The sequence below is a fragment of the Medicago truncatula genome, chromosome 4 (assembly GCF_003473485.1).
Source record: "Medicago truncatula cultivar Jemalong A17 chromosome 4, MtrunA17r5.0-ANR, whole genome shotgun sequence".
Lineage (NCBI taxonomy): Eukaryota > Viridiplantae > Streptophyta > Magnoliopsida > Fabales > Fabaceae > Medicago > Medicago truncatula.
The window spans coordinates 29,644,075-29,663,756 of NC_053045.1; the positions used below are offsets into that span (position 1 = coordinate 29,644,075).

The 19,682-nt window shown below is 33.2% G+C and overlaps 1 protein-coding gene across 1 annotated transcript; it reads left to right on the forward strand.

The window, feature by feature from the left end:
• Positions 1-6,743: 6,743 nt before the first annotated feature.
• Positions 6,744-11,704, forward strand: LOC120580190 (armadillo repeat-containing protein 7). The gene is made up of 7 exons (XM_039833637.1): positions 6,744-6,840; positions 10,076-10,163; positions 10,244-10,280; positions 10,408-10,481; positions 10,558-10,651; positions 10,745-10,827; positions 11,334-11,704. The coding sequence occupies exons 2-7, from the start codon at positions 10,083-10,085 to the stop codon at positions 11,508-11,510; spliced, it is 546 nt and encodes a 181-aa protein (XP_039689571.1). The 5' UTR covers positions 6,744-6,840; positions 10,076-10,082; the 3' UTR covers positions 11,511-11,704.
• The last annotated feature ends 7,978 nt before the right edge of the window (positions 11,705-19,682 follow it).

Here is a 19,682-nt window from a genome sequence, read left to right on the forward strand (position 1 = left end):
GCAGAAGGGTTAAGTCACTTAAAATAAATCAAATTACCTAAACACTCTGAAAAAAGAAGCTGAAAGGTTAAAATACGAGGATTAGCTTAGAGTTTTTAAATGCCTAACCAAATTGTGACCTGATTGTAGCCCCAACAACCCGAGAAAACTTCGACCGGGCTGCGATTTTCAGCTGCAAATGCAGATCACCAGCAGAGGGCAGAGTGTGTCACAGTGGACATTGACTCCGCTAACCAAAGCCTCTATCGCGCGCAATCGCACAACGATTGACAATATATCCTAATCAAATAATTAAATTAACTCTTAATTTCAAATCTGAAACACAAAATTTGATCTAATTCTGATTTGAATTTTAAATATAGTCTAATCCTTAAATCAATCTTAACAAATCAAATAGGAAAGGAAACCTATGATTGGATCGGCTGAAATTGGTGGTTGCTACTCTCTCTCTCTTTTAGCCCAGATCCCTTCTTCTTTTACTCTATTCCCTCATGTATTATCAATAATTCTAAGAAATGAAATTCATTTCATACACTTTTCAAGTCCTGTTACACTTTTCATTCATCATCATTGTGCTATTCTATTGGTAAATTTGGTCTGAATTTATCAGTATAATATACATTTTTGACCTTATCATCTATTATACCAGTTTTACAAACCAGTTCCCAAATAAATCAATTCAAGAACTGATTTCAGATTGGTTTAAAACCAGTTCAAGAACATATTCTACCTATATTAAATAACAATCAGTTCAAAATGGTTTTGCCTAAGGAAAAAAAGTGGCACCCTGGTGCTACAGAACTCCAACCATACTTACACTGCCGGACTCTAATCAGTCATTCGTTCTCAAGACAGACACTTCTAGATCAAGGATAGGTGTTGTCGTAAGCCAAGCTAAGCATCCCATTGCCTTTTTCAAAATTTACTAAGCATGCGGTTGTTACAACAATCCGCTAATACTCGTGAACTTCATAGTTATTTTATTTTTTTGACAAAATGAACTTCATACAGTTACTCAAGCTATTGCTCGACTCTTGCCATTATTTGTTGAGGCATAAATTCTTCATTCGCACAAACTAAAAGAGTTTAAAGGCCCTCACGGATCAAATAATTGAAACTCAAGAACAAGAAGCTTGGCTTCATAAATTGTTGGAATATGACTTCACTGTTGAGTACAAGCTCGGAAAGGTTAGTCTTACTTGAGATGCACTTTCCATATCATCTTTCATGGCTATCTCCAACCCTCATCATTCCCTGCTTCAACAAATTCATGATGCAGTCAATTCGGATCCTAAATTAAATCCAATCAAAGCACAATGCTTGCAAGGAATTGCTATTGAACCTCACTACCATGTACAGAAAGCAGACTTTTCTTGAAATCCAGACTCCTCTCCCATTGGTGGACATGCTGGCATTAACCACACCAACATCAGAATTGCCAATCTGTTTTTCTGGCCCTCCATGCCCCATGATATTCACAAGCTTGTCTCTGAATACATCCCATGTTAACAAGCTAAGGCCTCTGCATTCCTGTGAGTTCCAAATTGGGAATATGGTGTTGTTAAATTATAGTCTTCTCGTCAACATGGTGTCACTGAGCCGCAATCAGAAACTTGTTTATGCTACTTCGGTCCCTTCCCAATCATTGAGAAAATGGGATCAGTTACATATAAATTGTTGCTGCCAAAATACATCTGTGTTTTTCGCATTTTCTTATTAAAACCTTTGTTAACAAGTGAGCAAGGTCCAATACTAGAGGCAAAATCCATTCTACAATCTTGCATTTTACTTCAACAAGGTCAGCCAGTACCGCAAGTACTCGTTCACTGTGAAGGGGTTTCAAGTGATGATGCTACTTTGGAAGATTGGCTTCAACTATCAAAGACTTATCCTTCCCTCAACCTTGAGGATAAGGTTGTTTTCCATGGGGACGGTATTTTTTTTCTTTCAATAAGAATCAAACTCAGTACACCAAGGTTTACAACACACACTACGGACCAACCATTTGCATTAGACCCCAATGTTAATCTCCTAAACGCTGATCAACCGAGATGTCAGTAATAACTAATACTCAATATTATCCATGTTCTTATTCCTAACAACTCATAATAAATGTGCTTAATTATAACAAACCCTTTCAAATTAGAGCATATTTGTCATATATGCCAAGCCCACTAAAACAAAATCATTGCAAGTGGTCCTTCAATGCATGCTCTGTTAACTACCCTTCTGCAAATACAAAAGATTCAGTCGTTGAAAGGAAAACTTTTCCTGCAAAAAAGAAAGATAATGCCATAAAGCTACTCAGACCAATACAATAATAATATTGATAACTATCAAAACCTCAACTTTCAAGCACAAGAAGAATTAAAGTTAAAATAAACAACTTATTTGCAGCTTACAACGCAAAATCATATCATGATAAGCTCTACATATGCTATTTACTATAATGAAAGGTAAATAAAGATAAATTGTTTTTGAATATGCTATAAGCTGTTTTAATAAACAGCAAGGAGAAGTTATGAAAATAAGCTGAAAAAGCTTATGAAAAATGTCATAAGTTGTTTTCATAAATTCTTCCAAACAGTGTCACAAAATTTATGTGAGAATCGCATACTCGCGCGCAATAAGGGAGGGGAAAGAAAAACCGATAATGAAAAAAAGAAACCCTGAATGGAGTTTCTTACTGTTTCTGGCGGCCGATGACCAACTCCGATAGCAGGTTTTTGGCAGGTCAACGGCGGAGGTGGTGGCGACCGACGGTGGAGGAAAAGCAGATGATGATGGTCGTGGGTTTTGTTTTTAAGTGAAAGTAAGAAGAAAAAAAACCAGAATGGAACAGATTTGTTGTTGTTGTTTTGTTTTATTTGAATTTTTTTTAAAGGATGTGCCACATGGGACAATATGACATAGCGCCCCATTTAGAGATGGCAACGGGGCGGGTTTGAGTACCCCGTTCCCACCCTCGCTTCGATGCATCCGCCCCCGTCCCCAAACTATATTGTGGCTAAAAATTGAATACCCAACCTCGCCATCAATGGAGACGGGTCTCCCGGCCCTCACCGTTGTACCGTTTAAATTGACTGTTAGATAAAAAAAGGGTACATGATATCTTTAGTGACAAACCACTGGATTATGTTTTTTCTCTCCCCCTGACTCCCTGCGGCTGCTCTTTTTCCATTCACTCGACACAGCCTACATTTTTTTTCTCTCTTAAACTGATCTATTATGCCTCTTTCACCCAATTCCTCTCGTATTGAAAATGTTGGAAACAACCATAATAAATGTTAGCATATCAGGGATTTTGATTGTCTTAGCACTACCAACATAATTCATTGTATCCATGGTCACAAAACTTTACATTAAAATCAGTTTCAGATTGAAAATTTCTTTTATTTTTTTTTGAGAGAAGATTGAAAATTTCTTAAAATTCATTGTACCCATAACAAAATTTTAAGACTTTGACAAGATATATTAATATTAAAAAAGAAGCCTACAAGACGGATGGGTAATGGAAGATAAGAGTGGTAAAACGAAATTTATTGAATCCAGTCATTTTTTAAGGGAAACAAACTGAAAGAGAATGAAGGATTAAATTTTTGTGATTTGGGAGAAGATGATGATTTGGAACCGGTGGTGGTTTCATGGAGCGTTAGAGAGAAAAAGCATAATCTTGTGTTATTTGTGACTAAAGTTATCATGTACATTTTTTTTTCATTAACGGCTAATTCAAATAGTACACCGATGAGGGACTTAATAGAACCTCACCCTAGAATCTACCAACAAAAACACAATAATTATATGAATAATTATTTATCTAATAATTTTTTTTTCAAAAAAGCAAAATGATTATAATAAACATGTTTCTAAAGAGTAATAATATATTAAAATAGGTTGGTGCTTATGAAAATAAGATTATAAAGTTTAACAAAGAAAATTTTAAAAAGCGGGTGCGGGGCGGGGGAGGGTGCGGGGTGGGTGTAAGCATCTCTGCATCTGGACCCGCCCCCGTACTAAAAATCCAAATTTCCCCCACACCCGCACCCGGTTAAATCGGCTTTTCCCTGTTAAATTCAGAGCGGGGACGGTCGGATCTGGCGAGGGTGGGGTTTGTTGCCATGTCTAGCCCCATTATGGCACAGAGAAGCAAGTACTTGATGTTGATGAAATATCGGTGCTCAAATTGGTGATTGCTTTCCGTAGTTGTTTGTTGACTGCTATTGCTTATTGCTTTCCCTAGAGCTATTTTCCTTTTTTTTTTCCTTTTAGAAATTTATCCCAATTTTGTTTCATGTTTTTTCATGATTTTCACCACTCTAGTTCATTTATTTGATTAAGGCTTATGAATCAATCTACAATGGGCAGTAATGTTTAGACTTGATTTAAACAAATATTGCTTGTGTTGATTATAAATTGACGTTAGATAGCTTCTTTGCAAACCTTTCTAAGAAATTGTCTCAAGTTATATATTATTGCAATCAGTGTTGTACCACCGATAGAACCGCTGATCTCAGGCAGGCGTGGTTGGCGGTGCCACCAGCCCACCACATTACTCCACCATAACGGCTGCACTTCTCATGCGCCAACATCACTCTCATAGAGTCTCTTTTCCCATGTTTCCGGAATCAAAACTTTTGACAATTTGATTTTATTAAGAGTTGACCAAAATAAATAATACAAATGCTATTTTTTATTTTATTTTTATAAATTTTATTGATCACGAGAGAAAACTAGCACAAGATGTGCAAAGCCGCTCCAAAACAGTTTACAGCTACAATGATATAGAGAATCAGCTACAATTGAATTAAACATAAAAAAAACTATTAACTATTTCACTACTCCATCCAACCGTTTTGAAAATTTAATCCCACATGTCTTTGTGGAATTTGCAAATTAATGACTTGCTGATTCCAATTTCTCAAAACATAAAATGAAGCAGCTCTGTTGATGCAAGTTATGAATGTGAATGACCCCTCTCCTCCGTAATTCGATCTGGGCTGGAAGCATATCCTGCAATAGTCTCCAACCAAATAAAGCGATTTTTGACGGCACTGACAAATCCCACAGGTGCTGCACGGCTGCCAAAAAATAAGCATCAAACTATGCAGAAAAACACAGATGTGACAGCAGTTCATAACAACCTTTTACCAAGAACCCTTTACTCTCGTCCAGCATTCATTTGTACGCGTCCATCGCACCTTCCCGTACCTGCACTGCTGCAAGTGCTGCAATCAGAACAGCCATTCGCTCTTCTTCATCTCGTGACAAATTTCTAAGCCAACTCCAATTTCAATTCTGCAGTCTTTATCATGTTCAACTACCTGAGATGTTGTAGCTTCCTTGTCCGCAGCCAAATTAACGAGGACTAGGAACTGTTGACAAACTGGATGATCCCCAAACCATAAATTTCTCTGAAATAAAGTGGTTCAAAAGAAAAGGAGATAGGAGGTACCATGGGGGTTATGCAAATATCTAGCTTATGAGGTGGTTCAAAAGAACCAAATGGAATCACAAGGCACTCTCATGAAAGAGTTAATAAAGTAAACCGTTAGAAGTATTTCACAAAAGACTGTAATTTCAATTTGCATATCTCAGACCTAGCCAATATATCATAACTATACTTGGACTCAAAAGAGTTATGACCAATGCAACAAATATTAACTGCATTTCCTAAACTCATAGTACTATTATTGAGAATAAATAGTTTGCCATCATTTTCCTCTTGAAGAACAATGGTTTCAACTTTAGACTTCAAGGAGACAATGAAGGAGTGGCCATACGAAAATTTGATTTGAGAATCCCTGTGTTTAAAGCTGAAATGGTTTGACAACACTTCTGATGATGCAACAAAGTCACAACCTGAAAGGGGGCAGTAACATGGCTCATAGTAGAAGCATTCTTCTTCATGCTTACTCTTTCCGGTGTAACTTATTTTCTCCGGGTGGAGATGGGGCAGGGCCGGGAGACCCGTCTCCATTGATGGCCGGGTTGGGTGTTCAATTTTTAGCCACAATATAGTTTGGGGACGGGGGCGGATGCATGGAAGCGAGGGTGGGAATGGGGTACTCAAACCCGCCCCGTTGCCATCTCTAAATGGGGCGCTATGTCATATTGTCCCATGTGGCACATCCTTTAAAAAAAATTCAAATGAAACAAAACAACAACAAATCTGTTCCATTCTGGTTTTTCTTCTTCTTACTTTCACTTAAAAACAAAACCCACGACCATCATCATCTGCTTTTCCTCCACCGTCGGTCGCCACCACCTCCGCCGCCGTTGACCTGCCAAAAACCTGCCATCGGAGTTGGTCATCGGCCGCCAGAAACAGTAAGAAACTCCATTCAGGGTTTCTTTTTTTCATTATCGGTTTTTCTTTCCCCTCCCTTATTGCGCGCGGGTATGCGATTCTCACATAAATTTTGTGACACTGTTTGGAAGAATTTATGAAAACAACTTATGACATTTTTCATAAGCTTTTTCAGCTTATTTTCATAACTTCTCCTTGCTGCTTATTAAAACAGCTTATAGCATATTCAAAAACAATTTATCTTTATTTACCTTTCATTATAGTAAATAGCATATGTAGAGCTTATCATGATAAGATTTTGCGTTGTAAGCTGCAAATAAGTTGTTTATTTTAACTTTAATTCTTCTTGTGCTTGAAAGTTGAGGTTTTGATAGTTATCAATATTATTATTGTATTGGTCTGAGTAGCTTTATGGCATTATCTTTCTTTTTTGCAGGAAAAGTTTTCCTTTCAACGACTGAATCTTTTGTATTTGCAGAAGGGTAGTTAACAGAGCATGCATTGAAGGACCACTTACAATTGAGTTGGGCGAGGTATTTCAATTACTTATACATTATTTATATAAGCTATAGTTTGCAAAGTATGTAATTTTGTTGAAAGTGAACCCTGGTTGTACATGTCTATGTAAATTTCTCCACTTCTTGCAGACTCTTAACTTGGTCCTATGTCATTTGCATGAATCTATCAATAACTTCTCTTGGTTGTACAGTTCTCTTCTTTAAGAGAAGACTTAACTTCCATCTCTTACAGAAACCTATTAACATGTTCGTAGTTAGGGATAGAGCATTGATCCTTGTTGGTGATCAAATAAATGCAAGTATTTTAATTTTGTATTACCTGATGAGATGCACACCATTGAAAAGCTCCTTAGAGGGGCTTGCAATGATTTTGTTTTAGTGGGCTTGGCATATATGACAAATATGCTCTAATTTGAAAGGGTTTGTTATAATTAAGCACATTTATTATGAGTTGTTAGGAATAAGAACATGGATAATATTGAGTATTAGTTATTACTGACATCTCGGTTGATCAGCGTTTAGGAGATTAACATTGGGGTCTAATGCAAATGGTTGGTCCGTAGTGTGTGTTGTAAACCTTGGTGTACTGAGTTTGATTCTTACTGAAAGAAAAAAAATACCGTCCCCATGGAAAACAACCTTATCCTCAAGGTTGAGGGAAGGATAAGTCTTTGATAGTTGAAGCCAATCTTCCAAAGTAGCATCATCACTTGAAACCCCTTCACAGTGAACGAGTACTTGCGGTACTGGCTGACCTTGTTGAAGTAAAATGCAAGATTGTAGAATGGATTTTGCCTCTAGTATTGGACCTTGCTCACTTGTTAACAAAGGTTTTAATAAGAAAATGCGAAAAACACAGATGTATTTTGGCAGCAACAATTTATATGTAACTGATCCCATTTTCTCAATGATTGGGAAGGGACCGAAGTAGCATAAACAAGTTTCTGATTGCGGCTCAGTGACACCATGTTGACGAGAAGACTATAATTTAACAACACCATATTCCCAATTTGGAACTCACAGGAATGCAGAGGCCTTAGCTTGTTAACATGGGATGTATTCAGAGACAAGCTTGTGAATATCATGGGGCATGGAGGGCCAGAAAAACAGATTGGCAATTCTGATGTTGGTGTGGTTAATGCCAGCATGTCCACCAATGGGAGAGGAGTCTGGATTTCAAGAAAAGTCTGCTTTCTGTACATGGTAGTGAGGTTCAATAGCAATTCCTTGCAAGCATTGTGCTTTGATTGGATTTAATTTAGGATCCGAATTGACTACATCATGAATTTGTTGAAGCATGGAATGATGAGGGTTGGAGATAGCCATGAAAGATGATATGGAAAGTGCATCTCAAGTAAGACTAACCTTTCCGAGCTTGTACTCAACAGTGAAGTCATATTCCAACAATTTATGAAGCCAAGCTTCTTGTTCTTGAGTTTCAATTATTTGATCCGTGAGGGCCTTTAAACTCTTTTGGTTTGTGCGAATGAAGAATTTATGCCTCAACAAATAATGGCAGAGTCGAGCAATAGCTTGAGTAACTGTATGAAGTTCATTTTGTCAAAAAAATAAAATAACTATGAAGTTCACGAGTATTAGCGGATTGTTGTAACAACCGCATGCTTAGTAAATTTTGAAAAAGGCAATGGGATGCTTAGCTTGGCTTACGACAACACCTATCCTTGATCTAGAAGTGTCTGTCTTGAGAACGAATGACTGATTAGAGTCCGACAGTGTAAGTATGGTTGGAGTTCTGTAGCACCAGGGTGCCACTTTTTTTCCTTAGGCAAAACCATTTTGAACTGATTGTTATTTAATATAGGTAGAATATGTTCTTGAACTGGTTTTAAACCAATCTGAAATCAGTTCTTGAATTGATTTATTTGGGAACTGGTTTGTAAAACTGGTATAATAGATGATAAGGTCAAAAATGTATATTATACTGATAAATTCAGACCAAATTTACCAATAGAATAGCACAATGATGATGAATGAAAAGTGTAACAGGACTTGAAAAGTGTATGAAATGAATTTCATTTCTTAGAATTATTGATAATACATGAGGGAATAGAGTAAAAGAAGAAGGGATCTGGGCTAAAAGAGAGAGAGAGTAGCAACCACCAATTTCAGCCGATCCAATCATAGGTTTCCTTTCCTATTTGATTTGTTAAGATTGATTTAAGGATTAGACTATATTTAAAATTCAAATCAGAATTAGATCAAATTTTGTTTGTTTCAGATTTGAAATTAAGAGTTAATTTAATTATTTGATTAGGATATATTGTCAATCGTTGTGCGATTGCGCGCGATAGAGGCTTTGGTTAGCGGAGTCAATGTCCACTGTGACACACTCTGCCCTCTGCTGGTGATTTGCATTTGCAGCTGAAAATCGCAGCCCGGTCGAAGTTTTCTCGGGTTGTTGGGGCTACAATCAGGTCACAATTTGGTTAGGCATTTAAAAACTCTAAGCTAATCCTCGTATTTTAACCTTTCAGCTTCTTTTTTCAGAGTGTTTAGGTAATTTGATTTATTTTAAGTGACTTAACCCTTCTGCAAAACTTTCTTCTTTTCCATTTCTGAGGACGAAGATTGGTATTTTCAAAGAAGGGCTGCAACTGACGGGTCTGTTCACTGTTGTTCTCCTAAACCTTCTGTTGTCACCTCTACCTCTGTTTTCAGATTCACCTCTGCTTGTGTCCTCAACAATGTCATTATCATCTGAAACACCAACCCCTGTTTTCTCTTTCACCTCTTTATTCATATCTACTTCTGTTTTGATTACTGTTGGAACTTGATTTTAATGGGTTGTCATTTTGATTACGTTTGGAGAATATCTTTTGATGTTTTATTTTCCAGATATCATTTTATTCAAGCTTGGGAGAAACCCAACCCCACTTTAACTCTTGATTTGGAATTTGTTTACCTGTTGAACCACCACTATCTCCTCTTACTCTTTTCCCTTAATTTTAAGAAAACAAATGTATTGATATTTATTCGTTATGTTTCCGTTGATTCATTGGATATCATATTTGAGTTTCTTTGTGTTTTTTTCTATGCTTGATCCATGTTGATATAACTCTATCTTTTATCTAAATTATAGATTTTACTTATAAATAAAAACTATATTTTCTGAACATTTTGCTAAGTTAATATTGTTTTTATTATGATTATTGGTGGATAAATTTGAATAGTGTAAAATATAATACTTCATTCAATCAATCAATCCTCAGTGTTTACTTTTATTGACTAGACGAAAAATGACATCCATGTTCACCAATAACCAAAGGCAACAAGAGCGGACCGGAAGATATGGTACTTCCAGATTGCAATACCTTCAGGTGCTTTGACTTCTTTTTGGTTGTTTGTATTGTGATGATTTTTCTGTGTGAGAACCTCATATGAATAACGTTTGTTTCAGGAATTGGTGACTCAGTTTCAGAATTCATCAGAGGATGGTATGCTGTTTCTTTGAATCAACGCTATAAATTAAACAATCTTTCAAGCACCTTTGTTGGTACTTGGTAGGATTCTTTATTTTTACCATCTCCTTATCTGTTGGTGTTTCTCGTGTTTGTTTTGCAGAAATTAAAGAGAAGATTTTGGCAAATTTGGCCAACTTTGCCTATGATCCTTACAATTTTAACTTCTTGCGCCAGGTATTGACCCACTAATTGTCTTTGCAATAAGGAAAATGCACATTATGAACACTAAGATGCTCTTGTATAATTGCAGCTAAATGTTTTGGAACTTTTCCTTGACTGCGTAACTGAACCCAATGAAAAGATTATAGAATTTGGTGTTGGAGGGATCTGCAATTCTTGTGTTGGTAATTCTGACTGTTGTACCTTTCACGGTATTGTGATTTCTATCTGATTAGTTATTTTTCTAGTTGATAAATAAAAATATTTTGTTTTTGCAGATCCAGCCAACGCTACAATTGTAGCTGGAGTTGGTGGGATTCCTCTTATCATTCAATGTTTATCAAGCCCAGTTAGGAACACTGTAAGGATTATAGTTTGCTTGTTGATATTGTTTCATTTTATTGAGTTGGGATTTTGTTTGAATCTCAAGTTGAAGAATGCAGACCCTTGAGCTTGTAGGCCAAAGGGATATTGGCATAATGCCAAATCATGAACAACCAGATTCTCAAAATTTCTTGTCTACACCTTTTTACACCCTCATGCTCAAGTTATATACTAGCATAATTTGTGTTTGCTACGTCATCACTAAATATAACTTCTTAATGTTTATATATGAAAAATATGTTTGATTGTTCATGTGAAATTTAATTATTTGAAACATACTTTTGTATTTTTTATTTGATTTATCAGAAACATATGTTATTGTGTACCCTTATACTACTTAATTTGCATCAGTAATACCTGATTTCTCAAAAATTGCTTAGCACATAATGTTTCTTACATTGATTTGTACGTTCTAATTTTAATTCACTTCCATAAAAGATCCCCTAAAAATTTGATAAACAACTAATGTATTTATCTGATCAGATAAATTATGCACTCGGGGCGCTTTATTACATCTGTAATGAATCTAACAAGGAAGAGGTTTTAAAGCCTGAAGTTATTGATGTCATCAAGAGGTATGCAGCAGCTGAAGAAGTTAGTGTGAGCTTCAGTAATCTGGCTAAAGCATTTCTTGACAAACATCTATCAAGGAACTACTAAGAGAGACAGTCCATCATTCCATTCTCTGTTATGATGATAGTGTATTTTTTGACTTTTATATCCTTTCTATCTTAAAAAATTGATAAAAATATTAAGTGACTTTTGTATCTTTGTGTATAGAATGAAGACCTTCATTTACTTTCTTTTTTTCCTCCATGGAAAACCAAACCTATTAATTGAGTAACATTGTTAGAGTTGTTGGTTTGATAAAACACAACTAATGCCTAACCAAGACAAAACATCCGACAATAACTTACAAAATACGCAACAATAAAAAATAAAAAAAACAAATATTTAAATGTTTCATTTATCATACATAAAAAATAAATTCTACTTTATCATAATTGGATTCTCAAAAAATTGAATGGGAATAAAAAGTTCTCATGAAGATAGGATTTAGTTCAGGTAACTATCTGTGTAGCCACCTCTCAAATAATTATCAAGAACATGCTATTTGATTGTAAAAAAAATTACTATTATTAATCAAACACATTTTCTAAAAAAAAAAAAAAATGTTTGTGTAATATTCCCATTCTTATTCCGTGGAAAGTTATTCATGAGAATGAATTTTTCATTCATTTTTGTGCATGTCGACAGAGCGGATTTGGACTTACAAATATTGATGGGGCACAATTTTTTTATCAAATAAGTAATAAATCTAAATTTAATAAGAAATTATATTAAAAATAGTTGTAGCAACAAAAATTACAAAAATACTATATTTTACATTTGTTAAAATTGAGTTAAAATTATATCATTAATAATTGTTCTAAGAACATCTCTTTTTATATACGTGATCGTTTAACCATTGATCACTTCACTTATCTTGTTACTTAGTTCACTCTGTACATATTCTTCATCCTGATTCAATTTTAATTTTAAACAATATAAAATCAATTTTAGTAATCAAAACCTAATAATAGCATGACAAACATATGTTGCTAACAATCAAAACTCAATTTTTAGGTCTTTTGTAAAAGAGCAGAGTTATATTGACATCCATCAACTAACAACCAAACCCACACCGCATCACTTCCCATAAAGCAATTCAAGCTGGCACGAATTTTGAGGTAACATAAAATGATTAAAAAAAATCAATTTGTACTAGTTAACTGCATTAACATACGGTGTGAACAACTTAAAAGTTATTCATTTATCATTCTTATTGTAAAACCACTTTTCAACAAGCACGCAAAAAATATAGCTTGATAATCATAAAAACTTATATTACTTATTAATGGTAATTTAAATAATTAATTTCATTCTCTATATGTCAAAAAAATACTTCATCTTATATGTATGTGCTTTGTAAAACATAGATAGATAATAATTTTCACATCGGTTACATTACAAAGCCAAACTATAATATAAATAAGTGAACAATATGAGACAAAGTTAGAACAATACTATTTATGCTGCATCAAATGCACTGCACTAGTTTAAAAGTTTTAAAAATTTGGATCTTTGGTGTGACACTTGCCACACCAAGACCTTAACAGGTCCGCCCAGCATGTCGATAACTCTTTCTTATAATACAAAAGTCTATATTATCATGGCATTCTTTCATTGTCTTTTTACATCGTGATCTTTATACCCAAAAATGAAAAAATCCATTGAAATACATCAAGTGTCTTGTGAATGCCTCTCATATTGACAGAGTATTTTAAAAGAATTGTGTATGTTGTTTAACGAAGAGATTTGTCTCTAAACAATATCTTTTGGATCATAAATGCCCAACAAATTCTATCTCATGTGAATGCCTCTCTTCATGATGGAGATGAAATTATTGGAAAGTATAGAAAATGTTTTAGCAACCGTAGCTTCTTTCTTGCTGAAAAGGAAGAAAAAAAAAACTTGTATTGATGTCCAAAGCACAAGTTGTGCCACAACAGTAACAAAATGTAAATTAGAACACCCGAAAGCAATTTAATTAAAACAGAAATCTAGCTTTCAAAATTTTCAACCAATTAGAACCTGACTTTTCCTATTGACTAATGGCCTCATCATTATCAAATCAAGCACTATAACAAAATGTGACGATAAAGGCATTTCACAAGGATCAAGAAACCCACCCTTCTTGCTTATACCTGAGAACAAATGAGAGAACTTTCGGGGGGAAATGAAGCACGATATCAATATCATATAGCACTGAATTATAATATTTCATTAAAACATACTATGACAATAGCAAAATACAAATTGTTTCATATATGTAAAAGAATTAATCATATAAAATAATATGAAGGATTGATGATATACGACAAAGAAATAAACCAATCTTAATCAAAAGACAAAAAATAAGTAATCCCTCCATCATCTATTTAACAAAATCTATCTAATCCATTCACTTACGAATTTCTAACGGATAGTTTTCGTTCACCCCATTCGGTCATAATAATTGATCTATTGACTCTTTAGATTATTCAACCTCTGAAATAAATTGATTAAGAGTTACACTCTGATAAAAAAAAAAAGTTTTACGTTTTTTGAATTTTTGTTACATATAACAAAGAATATTTATTATTTTTTATGAGAAAATGTTAAAAATTTAATATGATTCTTATAAACAATGAAATGATGTTTATTCTTATAAAATGATGTCTTATAAAATATAAATATTGATAAATAACTCTTTATTTCATAAAATAATCGTTAAATTGTAAATATTTGAAGCAGAAGAAGTGTACCGTAGAAGTTCCATTTTTACTTAGTATTTTATCAAAGGAACGTAGGCCCAAAAACCCTTTCGTTTTCCCATTTTCTTTGTTTTTTTGAAATTAATAGGGTGATTATGACATTCACACAAACACACTTACGCGTGTACGCGCGCACCCACACACACACACACATATATATATATATATATATATATATATATATATATATATATATATATATAAATTATTTTCTCTTAAATTTTGGATTTACCATCCCATATTATTTTGGCTATAACCGTTGATCAGTTTCATCTTCAAAAATCACAAGCTACAAAACATCAATTTTGGTTAATAATTTTATAAAATATATAATTCAGTTTAAAACTCAGTAGCAATACAATGAATTACTTTTCACTAGATATCAACACTCAAAGCACATATGCCTAAGTAATAATCTCTATAAGAGATTAAGAGTCACTACTATACTATAGTATATATGCAGGATTTCACTAATGCAAAAATATTTCACTAATGACATTTTACTTCATTGTTTCATCTTCAATCCATCATCCATCATCTTTTCCATTTCTTCTTCACATTGATTGCATATTTGTTTGTCTCAATCATTTGCTTATTTCTTCAAGCTCAGTTTTCATTTGGTATGGATCTACTTTGTTTTCCTTATTTCATTTCCATTTACTTTCTATTATAAGTTTTTACTTTGTTCCTTATTTCTTTGATGATTTCATTAATTATTTTAGCTTTCCAAATAAAATTTGTTTCGGTTCCTCGTTCTATTATGATTTCGTTTTGCTTATTCTGTTTGCATATCGTTTATTTTGTTCAAAATTGTGAATGGGGTATAAAATACACGTTCTTTGAAAATAAGCGATATCACTTGGTTCATTTTACAAAGGAAAAAAATAATAGTAGTAATTCATTTTACAAAGCGATAAGGACCTGTTTCAATACAAAGGAACGTGTATTTTCATTTTCAAAGTAATATTAGTAATATATCCATCTATATATCATACTTTACCTCATTCCTGTTATATCCACGTTCTTTGAAAATAAGCGATATCACTTGATTCATTTTCTGTTGAAATAAATATCACTTGGTTCATAAAAAATATTAAACGTCAATCATCTTTTTTTTTTTTTTTTTTTGCTTTCGCATCGGTTTCCGACCCACCAATGGTGGACGACTAATCCGGCTCATGTGTAGAGGCATGCGCACTGACCAAGTTTTGTTTCCCCTAGGAATCGAACTCAGTATTCCCCGGAGACGTCTTTGGAAGGAACTCCTTGCCACTGGAACCCAAACAACTTGGATACATCATCTTTTTTTTTAATCGGCGAATATTCATGATATTTTTTTTTTGAGCAGAATATTCATGATATTGGTAATATAGTTATTAAAGTCATCATTAATAATTGACTAAAAAAAATTCATCATTATTGAATGTTTAATTAGTTTAAGTTAAATGTTAAATGAGTTAGAGATCCTGAATTTAAACTCAAACAATTGATAAATATAGATTTAATAATTAACTATTAACACTTGTTGATTTTTTTTAAATTATAAAGAAAAATTAAATATTTATTTTGATAAAAAAAAAAAAATTGTAACGAAAACTAAAACAACCCAATTTTCTACTTGTTCCAAATCTATAAATCTATCAAAACTAGGTGATTTGTACAATTTCAAAAAATAGTACATTAGTTTTTTTATTATTAATATCCATCCAATCCAAGTTATAGGTAAATATTTGATAGCAATCTTATCTATTCGTATTTATTAATATTAAATCAATGGTCATTGCTAAATTGACCTAATATTGATAAATTGCTTATTTATCCTCTTTGTTTTTTCATTTGTAGTGATGTCATCATATTATATTTTGTTCATGTTGACCGTCACCATCGAGGTCACTGTTAATCCGATGGTGAGGTCAACTTATACCCCACCACCTGCATCACATTCCATCTGGGCGTCGCCAAAGACATGGTATTTTATCTTTGGTTTTCTGGGACTTATCGGCAGCACTGTGGGGTTGATCGAGATCGCGGTTCGTTTTATTCGATGGCTAAGGAAGAGGAAGGAAGAAGTAGTTGTGGTGGCTGGAGTAGCTGCGGTGGCGGTCGGAAGACTATATCTTATTATTGTTTTATTACTATTTTATTATTATTATTATTATTATTATTATTATTATTAATTAGTGTGTAATAAATAATTCAGACTCTATTTAATGGAACATAGGCCCAAAAACCCTTTTGTTTTTCCCTTTTCTTTGTTTTCCATTTTTATTCTAGGGAAACCAAATATTTTTACTATCACCAAATCAAATATTTTGATTTGTTATAATTTGCAAGTAAAACACATTTATATTTTTACTTTTAATCAAAATCAAAATTTCATAAAAAAATATTGTTCGTAATTTTCAAGTAATAAAAAGAGTGGAAAGACGGACACATAAATTTCCGTTTTTTCGCTAGTGAGAATAAAGTGAAAATGTATTTTCTACCTTCATCACACACACACACACACACACAAACGTCTCGAGTGCGCACCTTCATTACACAAACACTATGATAATCATCACAACATAAATATATACACATATATACGTACAGAAGCACATGGAGTGATACCCTTACTTTGCAATAACAATTCTTAACCTTCCTACACGACAATCTTTTGCTCCACTACCTCTATATACCTTTACATAATAATCCACCCGTAGTTCCAAAGAGTCAAATTAACTAACATTGTTCTTATTCAAGGTTGCATGCTTTAACTAATATGTGACTCACAATTAACTCCTACTTCATCCCTTCAAAAAAAAAAAAAAATTAACTCCTACTTCATTATTCCTACTACAAATTTAAAATAAATTACATAAATAGTTAAGAAAATATAACATTTCTTAAATAAAATCATTCAAGTAAATTGAATATATATATATATATATCGATTTTTTTCATGAAAGCTCATGCCTTCGAATCAAACGTACGGTCGCAAAACTAGTTTGCTAACTTTATTACAAAAATAATTTAAAGAAAACACTTATAATAATAATAATAATAATAATAATTCAAAAATTTATATATTTTTTTAATAAATTCTAGTGCTATAAAAATTATGTAAACTAAACTACACTTTCTATAATAAATCCTTAAGCTTCTAACACTTTCTATAATAAATTATTTTTCAATCATTTCAACTTCCTAAAAACATTTCCAGCAAGCTAACCAATTCAAATATATTTTTGTTTATGTCTCGAAATTCTAAAATAAAAAATCATTGTAAAGCCTAGATTATGTTGAAAAGTCATTTCTACAATCACCTTGCTACACTAATGACACATTTTACACTTTTTTAAAAATCTAACATTTTCGGCCTATAATAAAAAGCTCGACCTATAAAATATTTTTACAAGTTATTTTTCTTCTTCTTTTAATCTTATAAGTCTTACAAAAATCTATCCATACAAATACTTTAGCCACAATCATCATCATTTTCAATAACAATTTTCTGAATTTAAAAGATCACGAATAAAATAAGTTTTCTAAAATCCAAAACTACCTTGATATGCAAAACTCACTTTCCTATTCCATCTTAGAATAAACCAACAAGAAAATCTTACTACTAATTAAAAATATGAAATCTTTAATTTACCTCTTCAAAATTCCAGAATTAAGCATTATAGATATACTATCTTTTTTTTTTTTTTTTTGACAAGATAGATATAGGATGTGTTTGGTTTTGCTTTTGGAGGATAGAAGCAATTTTAAAAAGTCAAACCAAACAACATTGAAAACTCAATTTCCACTTTTGAGATCTGTAGAAGTGTTTCTTGTTGCTGAAAAGCCAAAACAAACGAACACATACTATCTATTAATAAGTTTTAGATAGAGCAATGTTATTTGAACAACTCTTTCTTGTGACAACTTGTTGGACAACCAAAATATATAAAGAAATTTAGGTAATGACACAAAAATCAAAGCAATAGAAAAAGAAAATAGGAGGACAATGTGAGTATGAGAAAGAAAATTATCACAAAAGTTATCAAAAAATAGTTGTTCAAATATCATTTCTCTTAAGAATAAACTATTAACAAATTTTTAATAAAAACGATTTCAACACTGTTTTAAGTCTAATTTAAAATATCAATATCCTTTTGGCTACTAAGTTTTTCTATTTTATTTTTAAAACATGTTTGGTATGTGATGCCGTGAATTGTAGAAATTGGATACAGTTTGTTTCTAAATATCCTAATATAAGTATATAATTCTAACTGATCAAAATTCAAGTTTTCAAAACCAAACATTTCTACGAGAAGGAAAACTCTACACTTACAATGAATCAACATTTTCTTAACAAAAATCAAGATTAAATTTGATGATAGTCATTTCCAGTTTTTAAGGTACAACATGAAGCTAAGAGAATACATCTTTAACTGACAGTTGTAAATCATGAACGTCAATGTAGGGTGTCAATGTAGGGTGCAAGCGACCCTATGAAGCCAAGAGAACTCTAAGGGCAGAACCAAAAAACCATCTTTGAGAATATTTCTAGCAAAGGATAGCTGACCAAATAACAGAATCACTAGAGTGAGTAGTAGCATAGGACTTTAGAACATGCGACATACCTGTTAGAGAGAATTTCAACCCATAACTTCTTTGAGGATTGAACCATATCCCACACAAGCTTTTCCAATAAATATATATTTGTTTCCCTTGTTGTCGTGATGCCTACACCTCCAAGTTTTTTCGGCTGAGCAATTTTATTCCACCCAATCAGATGAATGCTCTTATTGTTTGCATTCTTCCAAATGAAATTGCGAGTGGTTTGGTCAATGCTATCACAAATGCTTTGAGGAAGCCAAGTAACCTGCATGTAGTACGATGGGATGGAGGAAAGAACATATGATGCTAGAGTCACTCTACCTGGTTTATTCAACAACCTATGTTTTCAAGAAGCAAATCTGGATTGCATTTTCTCAACGATAAAAAGAAAGTCACTACGCTTAGCCCTTCCTTTTAGAATAGGGAAGCCAAATATTTGTCAAAAGAGGTAGTGCTTCTGATGCCAGTGATAGAAGTAAGTCTATTAATTTTTGCATGAGGGGTACCTGATGAGTAGAAAGCCCGAGACTTTGATAAAATAATTTTCAACCCCGAGACCTGACTGAAACGACTAAACATATTTGTGATGAACCGATGTTGAAATTTTTTTGCCTTGGTGAAGAGGAGGACATCATATGCAAAGAGAAGGTGAGATATATGAGGTCCGTTAACAGAGATTTGGATGAGATCCCAAGAACCTGCCTGGACGGCGCTGTTGATAGTTGTGGAGAGCTTTTCCATACAAATGATGAATAAATAGGGAGAGAGCGGGTCTCCTTGGCGGAGGCCATGAGAAGGCTTGAAAGGAGGCAACTTGTTCCCATTCCAAAGGATAGATAGTGATGGAAATAATTGATGACATGTATTAAATGAGATATATGTATTA

What these genes read in the sequence shown, in the direction of transcription:
- LOC120580190 (XM_039833637.1), top strand. Translation starts at nt 10,083, where the DNA reads ATGACATCCATGTTCACCAATAACCAAAGGCAACAAGAGCGGACCGGA. An exon ending in TCAGAATTCATCAGAGGATG is followed by an intron (nt 10,281 to 10,407) that starts GTATGCTGTTTC and finishes TTTGTTTTGCAG; the next exon opens with AAATTAAAGAGAAGATTTTG. An exon ending in CAAGCCCAGTTAGGAACACT is followed by an intron (nt 10,828 to 11,333) that starts GTAAGGATTATA and finishes TTATCTGATCAG; the next exon opens with ATAAATTATGCACTCGGGGC.